The 14,599-nt window shown below is 36.4% G+C and overlaps 2 protein-coding genes across 5 annotated transcripts; one reads left to right on the forward strand and one right to left on the reverse strand.

Moving 5' to 3' along the window:
* Nucleotides 1-5,131: 5,131 nt before the first annotated feature.
* On the reverse strand, nt 5,132-9,840 carry LOC141905021 (cytochrome P450 10-like). Its single transcript, XM_074793727.1, has 12 exons — nt 9,833-9,840; nt 8,580-8,682; nt 8,275-8,403; nt 7,858-8,057; nt 7,557-7,750; nt 6,971-7,191; nt 6,600-6,740; nt 6,328-6,497; nt 6,151-6,229; nt 5,732-5,888; nt 5,567-5,610; nt 5,132-5,424 (listed from the first exon to the last, which is right to left on the reverse strand). The coding sequence occupies exons 2-12, from the start codon at nt 8,634-8,636 to the stop codon at nt 5,311-5,313; spliced, it is 1,506 nt and encodes a 501-aa protein (XP_074649828.1). The 5' UTR covers nt 8,637-8,682; nt 9,833-9,840; the 3' UTR covers nt 5,132-5,310.
* Nucleotides 9,841-9,966: 126 nt separating this feature from the next.
* On the forward strand, nt 9,967-14,594 carry LOC141905020 (perilipin-3-like). Of its 4 annotated transcripts, none has more exons than XM_074793722.1 (10): nt 9,967-10,059; nt 10,356-10,570; nt 10,720-10,802; nt 10,919-11,249; nt 11,927-12,093; nt 12,288-12,395; nt 12,582-12,749; nt 12,836-12,970; nt 13,139-14,010; nt 14,370-14,594. In XM_074793722.1, the coding sequence occupies exons 2-9, from the start codon at nt 10,375-10,377 to the stop codon at nt 14,000-14,002; spliced, it is 2,052 nt and encodes a 683-aa protein (XP_074649823.1). In that variant the 5' UTR covers nt 9,967-10,059; nt 10,356-10,374; the 3' UTR covers nt 14,003-14,010; nt 14,370-14,594. The 4 variants fall into 4 exon arrangements, with proteins under 4 accessions (XP_074649823.1, XP_074649824.1, XP_074649825.1 ...); XM_074793723.1 differs by having other exon boundaries at nt 13,139-13,810; XM_074793724.1 differs by having other exon boundaries at nt 13,139-13,249.
* Nucleotides 14,595-14,599: the final 5 nt, after the last annotated feature.

A 14,599-nucleotide genomic window follows, 5' to 3' on the forward strand; every position in this document is an offset into this window, starting at 1 on the left:
ACCTGCCAATAGAAGATACATCAATATCTACTAACAAATTGAGAATATTAGATGAAGAACCTTCAGTTACATGTAGACCAGTAACTGCTGATAAACATATTAATTTCACAGTAAGTGTAGATTTTAAAAAACGAAATTCTTTTTCTTATTTCACAGTTTATTGAGCTATTTTGCGCTTGAGGTTATTTTATTTATATATCATTTGACCAATTTATGATTTAGGGTGAAATAACAGATATAACTGATGGCAAAATTGGAAAGTATTGTTTGAATCACACAATCAAGTGAGTTTTTTTCCGTCTGATCTCACAACAAATGTTTTTGTTTATAAACTTTCTACCATAAAATTTCCTGGATACATTAGGTTGTATTTGACATGTGTACCACAAGTAAATGGATTCGCGTATTTGAAGAAAGGCGCTCACGTTGAAGTTTCAAATTGTCATTCTCATATCGATGATAAGGTATTTTCAATAGAATTTTTAACTAATTCAGATTAAGGATTTGTGCTATTCTCAATAAATCCAAGGTCCTCTAGCTTTTCAAAATTTTGTCTGTATTTTAAGGGTAATATAGCTGTGCTGTATGGATGTATACATACCTGTGTCAAAATCGTACAGTTCCCACAGGTAGACGTTCCGACTAATCCTATAGATATCGGCGATCATTCAGTTGTATGTATGATGTGGCATCACAATCTGGATCAAGCTCATCTATCGTGGATTCAGTCGATTACACGATTACTTACGAAAAGATTTCCTCATCAATTCACCAGGTATATTTGCTGGTCAAATGTAGATAGATTTATGTCACTTCTGAGAACCAGTTCTCTACAACGTACACCTATCGATGTTGAAAAAATGTTGCTAACTGATGAATTGGCTTCATTATCATGTATGAGTTCTTTTTAGAATTTAATTTCTATTTCAGTTCAGAAAATACCAGTGATTTACTTCGCAAAATCCTTACAAGTTCCAAAGAAACAGTTAGTAATGCTCCTTTGCTTTACCATGAGAAAAATTGGGTGTATGAATTCATTTCATCGACTGATATCTGCTATCGGAACTCAAAGGTGGGGTTTTAGCTGTTCATATCGTTGTAGTCTGATAGAGATATCTGACAGTTTTCGGAATATTGTAGGTGAAACCGTTGAATTTTCCAAGCATCAACTCAGTGATCGACAAGGCAAAGAACTATGCTGATTCATTACAGTGCATCGGGTCTGAAACTGCTTGGACTGTGTTTAGTATGGACTCAAAACAATCCGATGATTTGGTAAGTATTGATTTATTCAGTCTGATTTAGAAAATCCCTTGCAAAGACGAATTTAGAATAACGTCCAAAATGTTTCCTTGAGCAAGTAGTTTAATTTACGTTTCATCTATACCCTATTATATATACTATTCCTGAAGATGACTATTAAGCTATGTCAAAACATTTTATAAACATATTTCATTTTTAGAGAGAGATTTTCTTTATTATCGTCACAATATGGTCTGTTTCTTCAATGGTATCAATTTTGGTATTTCTTATCTAGGTTTTAATCGGGGAAATTAAAACCTGCGATACTACGGGCATGCTGAGATTAGCCGATAGCGACGGAGCGATAGATGTCGCCATCGATGACAGCCGCAGCCGTTCGACTAAAACACCGAATATCGTTCGATTTCACATTCCCGACGAATGTTGTTCCGATTGTTATCAGATTTGTAACGGCTCTCTTCCCGTATCTCTCGCCGGACGTCTCGTACGAGTTGATAAATATCGAGTGATCATCGAACCGTTGAAACTAAACGATCAAACGATTTATAATATTTTCATTCAATTCTCAATGGATGACGTAATCGTTTGTGATACGCTGAACTTAACATATTTTAAATCAACGTCGATGCCTTCGGGTCTCGATTATTCCAACCCTCTGATGAAGGGACACAAAGTGAGGTATAATGAAGAACCAGCTGGTATTTCCGATAAACTGAACGACACATCATTGATGGAATTAGACTCTGCGGTCGTGGAAAATTCATTTTTAGATTCTCAACCGGATTGTAAAGATTCGTATACTGATTGTATCGACGTGGATGACGATTGTGATTATATAGTCGTACTGAATAAATCGTTGTTAGGATTAGATTCCGATTCCGATTCACCGTCTGCCGGTTTACGATTCGTAGCCGTCGTTCAAAAGACGTACCCGATCACGATCGGTAGAAAATTGGGGAAACCGGATCAGATGACGATCACGTTGATATTTGAAGGTAAGAGTGGGGAATCATGTCAGTTTATAACAGCAAACCTTACCAGGTAATTTGGGACTGGCAAAATTTGTAAATGTCAAGCGAAAATCTGAGTTAAGGTAAAAAGATACGTTAAGAAATCAGAAAAATTAATTCTGTTATTTGAATTGGTCAAAAGTTCGAATTAGGCCATGTCTGATTTAGGCTAGGTTCACTGTATATTTTTTGCCTGAATCGCCCGCAGAGGGGCCATTTTAGGAATTCTCATAGAAGAAAATGTAAGGCTTAAGAATGTGAGGTGGTTTTGTGTTCGTTTTTTGCTTTATGGACAATCCAAAAAATCTAAACAATCCATCTTTCGATTGCAGGTTCAAATGTAAAGCTCTATTCTAGTTTACATGTTGGAGTATTGTACAAATGTTCTGTATTGATACCGAGAGTCCGAGTTTATCATCTACCCGACGAATTTCAACTTCAACCGCTGGTTAATACAAACTCAATGTGCGAAGTTTGTCTGGAGGTAATTCTCGAAAGGTCATGCGCTTTCAAAAAGCTATGAACGTTTTGGGCTTGATGTGGGTTTTGATCTGGTATTTCAAATTTTCAGTTATTTCAGCACGAACCGAAATTGAATGAGAATAACGTGTTATCTGTGAACGCTGTTACTTCCAATGAAACGTAAGCTTCTATCAGAAAGTTCTTTTTACCTTATTCACAATTATTTCTTTTTTTCAAATTCTCCATTCTCTGTACAGTAAGAAAGAAGACCGACTGGTAAATGTAATTGGTATGGTCGTAAAGAAACAATTGTTACTCGATACTAAGTCATCTTTTCATTCTGCCGGTGTTTATAATCTTCCTAATGGTAAAAATCATGAAAGGCTCGGATATTCATCGTGTTGACAACCCATCAAAATGATGATTTACACTAAAGTGAACGCAATATTTTTTTCCAGGGACGCAAATTTTGCATCATATGACAATTTGTTTGACGCTGAAAGACTGTGATTCGGATGAACAAGTCTGCGTATATCTACCGTTGAATAACTCAGTCTATCCTTGTGGGTTATTACCGGGTTGTGTGGTCGAGTTACGCGACGTTTATATCCGCAAATCGCTTCGAAACACGTTTGAATTGTACTTGCAGTTTCATAAACAAAGCGGCTTGACGGTGTTACAGTTCCCTGATGAAATATGCCACAGCATTGTGTACGTTTCCCCGCTTGAGTATCTATTCGAACAGGGTCTCGGCACTTACCTGGAAATAAGGGAAGAGCCAGGGAATTTTTTTTTTCTTTAAAAAAATCAGGGGAAAAATGTATAGGTGTGGATTTTGTAAAAAAAAAAGCTACAGGGAAAGGTTTGAGAAATTTGTTGAGATTGCTAAATCTAAAGTGTTAGTTGATTGAATTCTAGCAGTCAGGGAAAACAACGTCCATGTCAGGGAATAGTCGGGGAAAAGTCGGGGGAAAAGCGAGTCAAATAAAAGTGGCCACCCTGTTGAATTTACGACTCCTAATATGTAAACAATATATATTTCAGTTGTAAGAAAGATGGCGCATTTTCTGTCGAGAATCATGGATATAATAATGAATATCATGACTTGTGCGACGTATGGAATGGTGGAATTATATCTACGGCTTTCACGTGCTATGTGAATATGCATTTGATTCTTGAATTGCAAATATCCGCTCAGTGTCAAAGATGTGGTAATTCTTTTCAACGCGGACATTGTTCGAATGAAACTTGTGACGGGGAACCGCGTTATATTTCACAAGCTTGGTAAGGAGCCTTCGTTTACTCAGTGGGGTTTTAGTTGAATAACCTTAGTTATCTACTTAGAATTTGTGCTTGCTTATCGTGAAAATTTTAATTTTTTTCTAGCATATGTGTAGACGATTGCACAGCTTCGGTTAGAGTTTACTGTACGGGAATTGCTGTGCGTGATTTATTACGGTTGAATTCATTAGCCTGGGATGAATTATTACATCTGGTGTCAGAAAACGGTGCATTTATCTATAAAATTGTACGTTTATAGAAGATGAATCTGTTCAATTGCAATTTCACGTTTTAAGATGGTGGTAACTTTTAAGTTGATAATAAGAGTAGTTAAAATTCTATTTCATTCCAGGGTGGGGTGAGAATGAAAACGCTGCCCCTGTACGAAGCGTTGTATGATTTGTGTTCTGGCAACCGTTTGTATCGCGGTTTACTGATGACACTGAAAACGACCAAAGATTACAAGTCTATTTTTGAAAATCCCATTACTGGTAAAAATTTTTTTCGAACAATTATATATGATAAAATTATTATAAATTCGATGTATCGTATGAAATATTTATAGTTTATCATTTCGTTTTTAGATTTTCAGAAGAAGCGATTTGGAACCTTACAAACGCATTGTTTGCCATCCATGAATCTCAAATGTTTGAATATATTACCGGTGAACCATGGAAAATTAGCAGACGTTTTTGTCAATTTGAAATGAGTAAGATGTACCAGTATACTGGTATATATTGAATTAATGTGTAATAAGCAATACACTTATCATCACTAGAATGCTATGAAACCCCGTCACATAATAAAAATAAAAATTCTTTATAACCTGATAGTTCGTATATACAGTATGAAATTATTATGATTGTCATATTTGAGATGAAATTCTAGGTTTGCAATAACTGATGAATTGTTCCATTTTATGAGTTGAATGATTGAGAATTGTAGACAGACATCTGTGGCCACTTGTTTGAATGAAGGTTATTAAATATTAGCTGAGTTCATGTAAAAAATGATTATTATCAAACTAGCTGCAGGTATCCTTACAGACCCACAGCTGTTAGTAAATGTAGATTCAATTGTACTAAAAGTACATTGTAATATCTAATTCATTTGATGATTTTATTTTAACGTCATATGAAATGATATACCCAAAACCCATCTTAAACAAACAAAAAACGTTACTGATATTTTTTTCCTTATTGTTGGATGATTTAAATGCTGATATTTCAATTTTATGAGGAGACTATCAGATACAAGTCTGTTTTAAATTGCACAGATGATATTAGAGCGTCGTTCACTTTCGGCGATTAAATGCAATGCGAAACGGCCGATCTCCCGTCATTATTGTATGCAGAACTGGTTCAACATCTTCTGCGTGGTGATATTTCAACTGGAATTTCTGAATTATCTGAAAAATTTAAAGATGTAATGATAATCTATGTACTAGTATAATAGTTATGTAGAGATCAATGTACAATGTATATAGACTATTCTAGCACTACTATATTCATAAATTCAATAAAATCGTCCACTGCTCTATCATCCCCTACCTTCGCAAGAATAATATGAATTTCTTGTTCTGCAATTCTTCGTCCTTCAATTATAATATAGATAACTTCTTAACATAGATAACTTCTTAACGACATTTTTCGCTCTAAGTTATTTGTTATAACCGGTTTGTTTAATGAGGTATTTATACGCAGACTCTTTCGTACCTATACACATTCTAGGTCCGTGTCCCCAAACCAGGTTTGATAATGCTTTATATCTGTTATCGTCATCTCTGAGCCATCTTTCGGGTCGAAATTCCATCGGCTCCGGGAATAAGCTGGCATCACGACCCATGTAGTATAGATTTGCCTGAACATGGGACTAAAATAGCAAACATCGTTCGTTTAGAAATCAATTATTTTTATCTTTCGTGTATTTGTATGAATATGAGAAATGTAATGAATATATTTATTGATAATAAAAAATGAAATTTTCTTTTATGAAAATTATGATTAGTTGTTATTTATGAAGGTGCAAGGAGGGATCGTGCTGGATGCTGCTTGATACATGTAACATCATTCAACTACATGACAATTACAACAAATCGCCATTCAATCTAAAATAGAAGCGACGCAGTTCTTACCCCTTCCGGAATGTGATAACCTCCGATTTCCATATCTTTTTGAATGTGTCGGCTCGTAGCGAATGTTATTGGATACAGTCTTCAAAGGAAAACCATAAAAATAAATCTGCAACTGGTATTCATAATCTTGTGGGGTTTTTTCAATTATAGAAAACTAGTTAGTTAAAATCGACTTACCTGAAACACTCCTTAACGCATGCTTTAACAAGTGGTAATTTTGCTAAATGTTGAGGAGTTATTTCCGCAACGTCTTCGGGAACAACGTGACTGATTTCAGCATACAGTTGTTCTTGCACTTTCTGATTCTTGGCCAAACAGAACAAATTCCACAATGTTGCATTCGAAACCTATACGTACCACCATAGATACATGATCATAAATGAATGGACACTTCGATGGCTTTTGATGAATAGTTTCACGAAATTTGAAAACGGGCTTCAAACGCTTACAGTTTCAACGCCTCCTGTCATCATTTCTATGGCCGTAGAATTCACTTCTTGTTTAGTCAGACCTTCTTGAGCCAGCAGAAATTCCATCATGCTTTCTCTGAGTTTTCCTTTCTGTGAAATCTTATCCAAAGCCGTGATTTTCTTTGGAAGAAAACGAAATTTGTATACGAATACGAATACGAATACGAATATTTATGCCTTAAGTTGTATACCGCCACCAAGTGTTGCAATTGAAAAAGCAGATGAAATATAAAAATAGCTTTGCACTTTGAATCTAACACATTACGGTATCAACTTGAACTGAAATCATTGAGATTCGTAACTTGAACATGAAGTTTGATTCTCTCATTAATTGATATTATTGACTGTACCTTGTCTACATACATCTGTCCTATGGCGAAAACTGAATCTAAATGTGATGAGAATTTTTTCCACAGTTGAGTCGGATAATACCTGTACACAGGCATATTGTACATGAGGGGCTGCATGCTTTTAAAGAATTCGAGTAAATTGTAGAGGAACTCTTGGGCTAACATTGACGGCGGTTCCTGAAAACAGCCGATTCTCGTGTCAAACAAGAACGTACACACAGCTGAAAAACAGTCATTTTCCATGTCTTAACCATAAAACGGGTAATCAATTTACTAGCATAAAAAGATAGAAAAATAGGAATTGGTCTTCGTCGTGCCGAGGGTAATTTCAACAAATTGGGATAACCATCGGATACTAGATAAAGTGTAGGAACATAGTTGAATTCCCGGAACACCATAAATCAAAAATTCGTGACAGGAAATAATCTTCATCTCTGTGGATAAGAAAATTCAGATAAAAGTGTCGCAATATCGTTGAAAAGTTCAACAATTAATGTCAAATATAGTTCGAACAACCTACAAGAACTTTTAACCTCCTACGCTTATAAACATAAACTGAAATTTGAGTTAATATCTAGATCCTTACATTCCATGGCCCATTTGAAGACTTCAAACTCTAGTTCGGGTACTTCCGATGTTGTCGGATCTTTGATCTTATCGATCCTAGTTACGAGATCTGTAGCTACGTCACTCATGACGTCAGTGAATCGGGCTACTTCCTGTATCCGTAACATCTTTTTACTGATTATCGACCGTTGATTTCTCCATTCTTCGCCTTGACTAAATACGAAAAATATCATTCCCAATACTCTGGTACACGATATAATATTTCTCTACAACTTATTCATCATTAAACGATTTGTAATCAATTTACATCCGAGACTTACGCATTGACAACTCCAAGACCCACATCTCTAACATGTGAACGGTAATATGCCAGTGGTTCCAGGGGTTTGCGGTTCGGATATTTTCCTTCGTTAAAAATCACTTTATTGTACTGTTCGGGGTCGCTTATAACGATATTTGTCACGTGTCCCAGTCGCTCTTTGAATATAGGTCCGTATTTCTGGGCCCTCAGTTGATAGACCTTTTTTTAAAAGAAAGATAGATCACACGTAAAATTGTTCGATATGATTATAGCCACTCAATACCAGTATTTGATTAAAAAGGAACTTCGTTCTTACAAAACCCAAACAACTATATATCATGTCATCCTTCCGTGTGAAAAAAAAAAAATCTATTGATCACGTGATTTGATTTATGTATTTAGATAGCTACGTAGAATATATTTTCATTCAAATTACCTCAAACATTTTCTCAAACGTATATCCTCCTGGTTTTATGTAGTCCCACAACGAGCCGATAAATGGCAAGCCCCTAGGACCTGGTATCTTGCTGAATGGTTTGGGTACCGGGAGAGCAGCCGCTGATACCTGTATGAAATCACGAGGACGTAAAGAAATGGTTTCAACATAATCAGTAGGGATTATCAAACTCTGAGATTCTTTGGACCCGAAAAAAGAAACAAATTGACCCAGGGAAAATAGCTATAAAATCGCTTCCCTTTCAACACGATGAAAAATATCAAAATGCTGTTCTTTTTCCTTACCTTGGCATTTTTAGTATCTATCACCTGTGTAGCTAGACCCGATGTCGTAGACAACATACAAATGCTGCTGTTTTCATTCCATAATTTTCTTATTCTACCAATTCTATTTGTCCAAATGAAACTCATAGTTTTGGAACACATTTTCGATCGGAATTAATAAGAGTTATTTTCAATGATTATTTCTAGCAATTTATCAGGTCTACTGCTTCCAGCGGTAAGCAGATATATCAGAATGAAACGCCTATCCGTACAGTCATTATATTCGATGGATTTGATTCGGTCCTCGGGATCAGTCTGGGGTCGGTTGTAACCTATCATTATGACGTAGACTTCAATCCCGAATTGCTCACATCGCCACAGACCTCCCATGGTAGAATTTGATTAAAGCCTGGGTCTAAGCGGATCAATGTTACTGCGTCTAATTAAATATCTAATTGTTTTCGTGCATATATCAAATGTACCGGTACATTTATTTGAGAAATATCAATTGAAAGCTATGTACACAAACTTAGCTTGAATTTAATGATAAATGTACAAAATGAGCCGAGGATATTTACAGATCTGTACGATCGTGGATCAATTAATTTGATTTTTGGAGGAAGGACTCCCCGCCCTGTAAACCACTAGCGTTTCGATCATGTCGTGTTTATTTCTTTCGAAAGTATCACGGGACAGCAGGCTGAACCAGTATTTCGAGCTCCCTGGATGAAATGGGTGAATTGATTAGTGACGTTAATACCTCGTATTTCACTTTGTAGCAGGGGATTGTGAACATAGAAGTTTTTTTCTATTATGCGTTTAGATTTACAGAAATATTACCTGCAGGCTCACGATACAGGTTCGTCTCACACACAGTGTGGGGTCTTCGGTGATATTCGGTACCGAAAACTTACGAGTGCTAATTGGGCATGAGTAATGTGATTAGCCCTATTTATTTAGAGAAATTCAAATCAGCACAAACCCTCATGATTTATTCAACAGCACAGCACGAGTTATATACAATGTATAGAGGTTCACTGAAGTGTAACAGACCTTGTAAACGACAAAAACATAAGGGGTTTAGTCGAAGGCTAAAGGCTATGATTATTCTTTTTCAATTTGCTAAGAGAAGATAACAAATATTTGGAAATACTTGTAATTGTGCTAAAGAATCTCAGGTAATCTCTTTTGATACATCTTTCAGTAATATGCATTTTTCCGAAGAAATATAGAGCGTCGTTGTGTAATAAATGGTAAAGAAATGTTACATGTACCGATCATCTGCTGATATTGACGTCAATGATAAATCTTACGTACTGTAAATATTTGAAATAATTTGAAATAAACAACCAATATACCGGTACATGACCTGTTTATTGTTTATCACGTCAATTATCAATATATTTGATATGACGTAGGACTTCAATAACTTATAAATGCATGCATATGGTTTAAACTTCGGTCAGAGTTATTCATTAGCGGGTAGTCAATAGATTGTCAGGTATGCATGTATACTATGTAGTTTTGATATAATGCTAATGCAGAAATTTCTGTGAAAATTTTGGATGATTATTTATATATTAAAGTCCTTCTCTGATGATAGAATCAAAATGGCTTTCGAGTCTCCACAGTGTAGATCATGGCATGTTAGGGTGAAAGCCCCAAAATCATGTCATTTAGCGTTCCATTTCGTGAATGAATCAATGTATATATTCGCAATTAAATTCTCGGATTTATTTTTTCGAAAGATCCCTCGAAATTTGGAGTAATTGGAGTTAATCTGTTCATATTTTCCAGGGCATATACTGAGGTCATAATGTCCGGTGATGCAGTGCACAGGATTGGAAACTATCCCGTGGTCATTTCCGCCGTATCCCAAGTCACAAACCTGTACGATACGGTGAAAAATACAAACGGCGTACTGAAATATACACTTGAATCAGCCGAGGTTGTTTCTGGAAAACTAACAGGAGCTACTGTTCCCGTAGTTACAACAAGGCTGCACGGAACAAGTAAGTTAGAAATATGTTCCTAACGTAATATTCCTCGTCGGAACCAACGAAGCTTGTACATGTTTGTTACATGAGATATTTGAAAAATCATTATCTGCTTTGGAGTTTATTTCTGTTCGATAAACGTTAATTACCTGGTTGCTTTCTAGTTGAAAATCTGGATAAAATTGCTTGTCATCAATTAGACAAATTAGAAAAGAATTATCCGATCGTTACTGAACCAACCGATAAGGTAAATAATTCGGATATTGTTTTGTTCTAATTTCCTTATACGAATAACTATTTCATCCGTGCTTCTTAACTTCACATTTACGAGCCATGGATAAAGAATGTATTTTCATCGTACAGGTTTTGGAAGTTCCATGGAAAGTGTACGAATCAACGTTGAAACCTACAGTTGATAGAGTATCTACAGTTTCTAAATACGGTCTGGACACTGTCGACGCAGTCACCACGTATACCAGCAATAAAGTTGAAAATGCGAAACATTTCACAACATCATCTATCGTTGATATGAAAGATTACAGTCTGGAAAAGGCCGTGCAAATCAAAGACTTTGGGATTCTGAAGATCGACGAGAAGCTGAAAACTCCAAATGGTCAGAAAGTAGCCGCTAAATTAGACTGTGTGATGGATGTTGTGGATCGGTACATCGATTCTTATTTTCCCGCTGCAGAAGGTAATCTAATGATATGCTAATTCTCTGTTCTGTTCGTCACTAAACTCTCCTAGGAAAAATTCTTGATCGTCGGTTTCATTGTCAAATTCTCGTGTACATAATGGTGTCAATTCGCCGTCACCGCGTGTCAAATACGTGCATGTTTGTCGTAAATGCCAAACGCTTGTTTGCACAGAATGGCCCAAAACTGATCTATATGGTTAATCTAAAGATTTCGCATGAACGGTCATTAGAATGATTGTTTGGTGCCGCTTTCAGCATGATACACCAGGGGATATGATCACCTAAGATGATAATGCCTGATTACATTTGGTGCCATGACCACGATTTTTGGGTTCAACGGGTATTGCATGTTATTACGAACTATTCAATCAATGCCACAAAAAAGGCCAGAAAAATTCAAGTATTTACCAATGAAATAATGAACAGGATACAGTTTTATTAGGAAATCGAATTCCAGAAAATCGTGTCCTTTGTAAATCAAACGGTACTTCTGCATGCATACTTTGAATGGAAAACCCGCTGAAAATCTGACAGGGAAAATGTAGATTGCCAAAGAAAAAAATGATCGTCTACGTGAAATGATTGCAGTTGTTCCTATTTCGGACTTTGAATTCCAACAACTTGGGAAAATTGGACTTTGTTTTGTCGGTCAATTGTAATGTTTATTTTGTCAGGGGAGACAGGTCAACAACAAACCGGAGAAATGAACACAGTCACCCGCTTCAAAAGACTGAGCGCCAAAATCCAAGAACGCATTTTGAAACGAGCTTTGCATCAACTATTGAACACCAGCAAAAGAGCCTCCGGAATTCTTACAGACCTAGTTCAAACTGTTGACCTGGTAAGGGGGCGGTCAATGATTATGAAAAAGCGAAACCTTTCGCCCCCCACGACTGAAATCAATTCTGCCAAATGCATTATTTCAAAAAAGAACAAATGATATTTACCCTTTCGAATCTAGTCTACATTTCGTTCAGTTTGGTGTGAGTCAATAGATTTATAAACGACACGTAACATCCTTGTTTTGCACTCTAGATTCAGGACTTCAGACTGAACTTCGATAAAGCTAATGATAAGTTTTGGAGCGTCGTGCACGCAGTGAATGATTACGAAAATACGAATGAGTCAACACCTAAAAATCAGGTTTGATAATTTAAAATCGTCCAGAATATCGATTCATTGCGAAATACCCGTGTGTCTTCGAATTCTATGATAAATTTAGCTATTTTGGTTGCCTTATTTTACAATTAGAATCATCTGACAAAATTGAAATCCTTTGATTTTGTTTCGATCGTTTTGCAGTTCATAATTATTTCGATAATATTTCAGACATTCGAGCAGAAAGCCATCAAAAGGGTCCAGCAGCTTACTTACCTACTTAAAATGAGCTTCACTGCGGGTAATGAAACAGTCATGAAATTCATTCCAAAACAAGTAGTGGCACTATGGACAATCGTGGCCAGATATACCGAGGATTTGTACCAGACCTTCAAAAATGTACGGTTCGTTTCTTTCTTTTGAAATTTTTTACCTTCATTCGCAGAACATTAAAAGAAAATTTCTATCGATACTTGAAATTTCAGCAAACGAACTTTGATGAATTGTCCAGTCAGTTTTTGGCGAGTGTCCGCCAGAAGATAAGTCACGTAAATAGCATGCTGATACAAATGGCTCATTTGATTATGAATACATGGCCTATGAATAAACTAATACTAATGGTAAGTTATTGGTGATAAGCTTGGCATTTTGCCCCGACGAGCAACTAATTGCTACCCGAATTTTCTATTGGTCGACCCATTTTTCGGAAACGAATTTGAATCAAATCGTATTTTCTTCGAAATTCACTAAATTCATTAAGTTTCGAATATTTCCATCTTTCACTTCAGAAAGAATCCATTTCCAAAGAGGAGAAACCAATCGTCAGTGAACAAAACGGGAATACGAACGGTGCTTTAGATCTGGAAATGCGCGAGGAGTTTCCAGCAGAGCAGAATGAGGTACAATTAGGCGATATGAAAACAATTGAAATCAATAAAGCTTGCACAAAATCCAATGCGGGAAATATTTCCGAACCGACTCTAGATTTAGAAATGCAAGAAGAATTCCCGCAAATTGATATCAAAGAAGATGATGATGCGGATGTGAAAGAAGATTCGATGAGAAGTGAATTTGAAAATATCGACATATGGTTACCAGACACAGATGAGTTAATGACATATTCTGATATCAGTAGTATAGGTGAAATTCAGTGGGATGATTTGACTTTCAATGAAACCGCAGGCGAAAAGGAAGAACCGTCTGATCTAAATGGAAATGACAGCGGCAAGTCTGAAACGCAAACTGATCATGAACAAACTGTGTCTGGTAACTATGAGGAAAAAGTAGATGATAAACTAGAGGCAGGATGTTGCACCGAAGAGCCGTTAATAACTGAATTGGTTCAACGGAAGACAGTAATCGAGAGTCCTGTGATATTAGATAACTCGATACTTTCTACTGCTGCGGATGAAAGTACAGATCAATCTGTGATGCTCGAAGTGTTGGATCGAGCGATCGAGGTAGTCGAGAAGGTCAAGATAGCTACTTCCGTATTGTCCGATCGGAATTCCGATTCATCGAGTGATAACCTAGCTTCATCCGATCACACCACCCTCATACACGAATGCTTAATACCTACCTCAGCAATCTATGATCCTTCACAGCAGTTACCACCACCTCAGCACCAACGGCAATCTAATCAAGCCGAATGAAATATCAGGTTGTATTATAAGTTTGCATTTCTGAGTAAATAGACGCGATATTGTAATTTCATTTGAAATGTATCATCTTTATCTTGCATTCGAATCAGCTGGTGAATTCAGTCCATTTCCAGCACTCTGGTTCCACAGAGAATGGACAATCCAAAAAAAATCTCCAGAAACGGTCGTATTAGGTAATGCCGATTCGAAGGGACCAAATTATTGAGCTTAGTCCGATTCATCAGTCTATACTGTGGAACCAGGTCGTGGGGTTACTGAAACTGAAACAAAATATTTCCAGTCATCCCATTAAAAAATTCTCCATGACCAGAATATATATATATATATAAAGCAAAAATACATGTATTTTTGCTTTTAGGAACCGGTAAGTGAAGACTCTTGTAACGATTCGGATAAAACAGATTCGGTACCAGTTGAAAATGGAGAGGTTTCGTCGACGTCTGCTGAAGGTCATCCTCCTTCCACTTAATTTTCCATCCGCTGCTTCTCGATGTATCCTGTACGTCAATAGATATCGCTTTTCTGTCAAGTTTTTATGTCAGAAGTGTTCGAATAAATACATATATGTATACTGTTGCAATCATCAAG

The sequence above is a fragment of the Tubulanus polymorphus genome, chromosome 5 (assembly GCF_964204645.1).
Source record: "Tubulanus polymorphus chromosome 5, tnTubPoly1.2, whole genome shotgun sequence".
Taxonomy (NCBI): domain Eukaryota; kingdom Metazoa; phylum Nemertea; class Palaeonemertea; order Tubulaniformes; family Tubulanidae; genus Tubulanus; species Tubulanus polymorphus.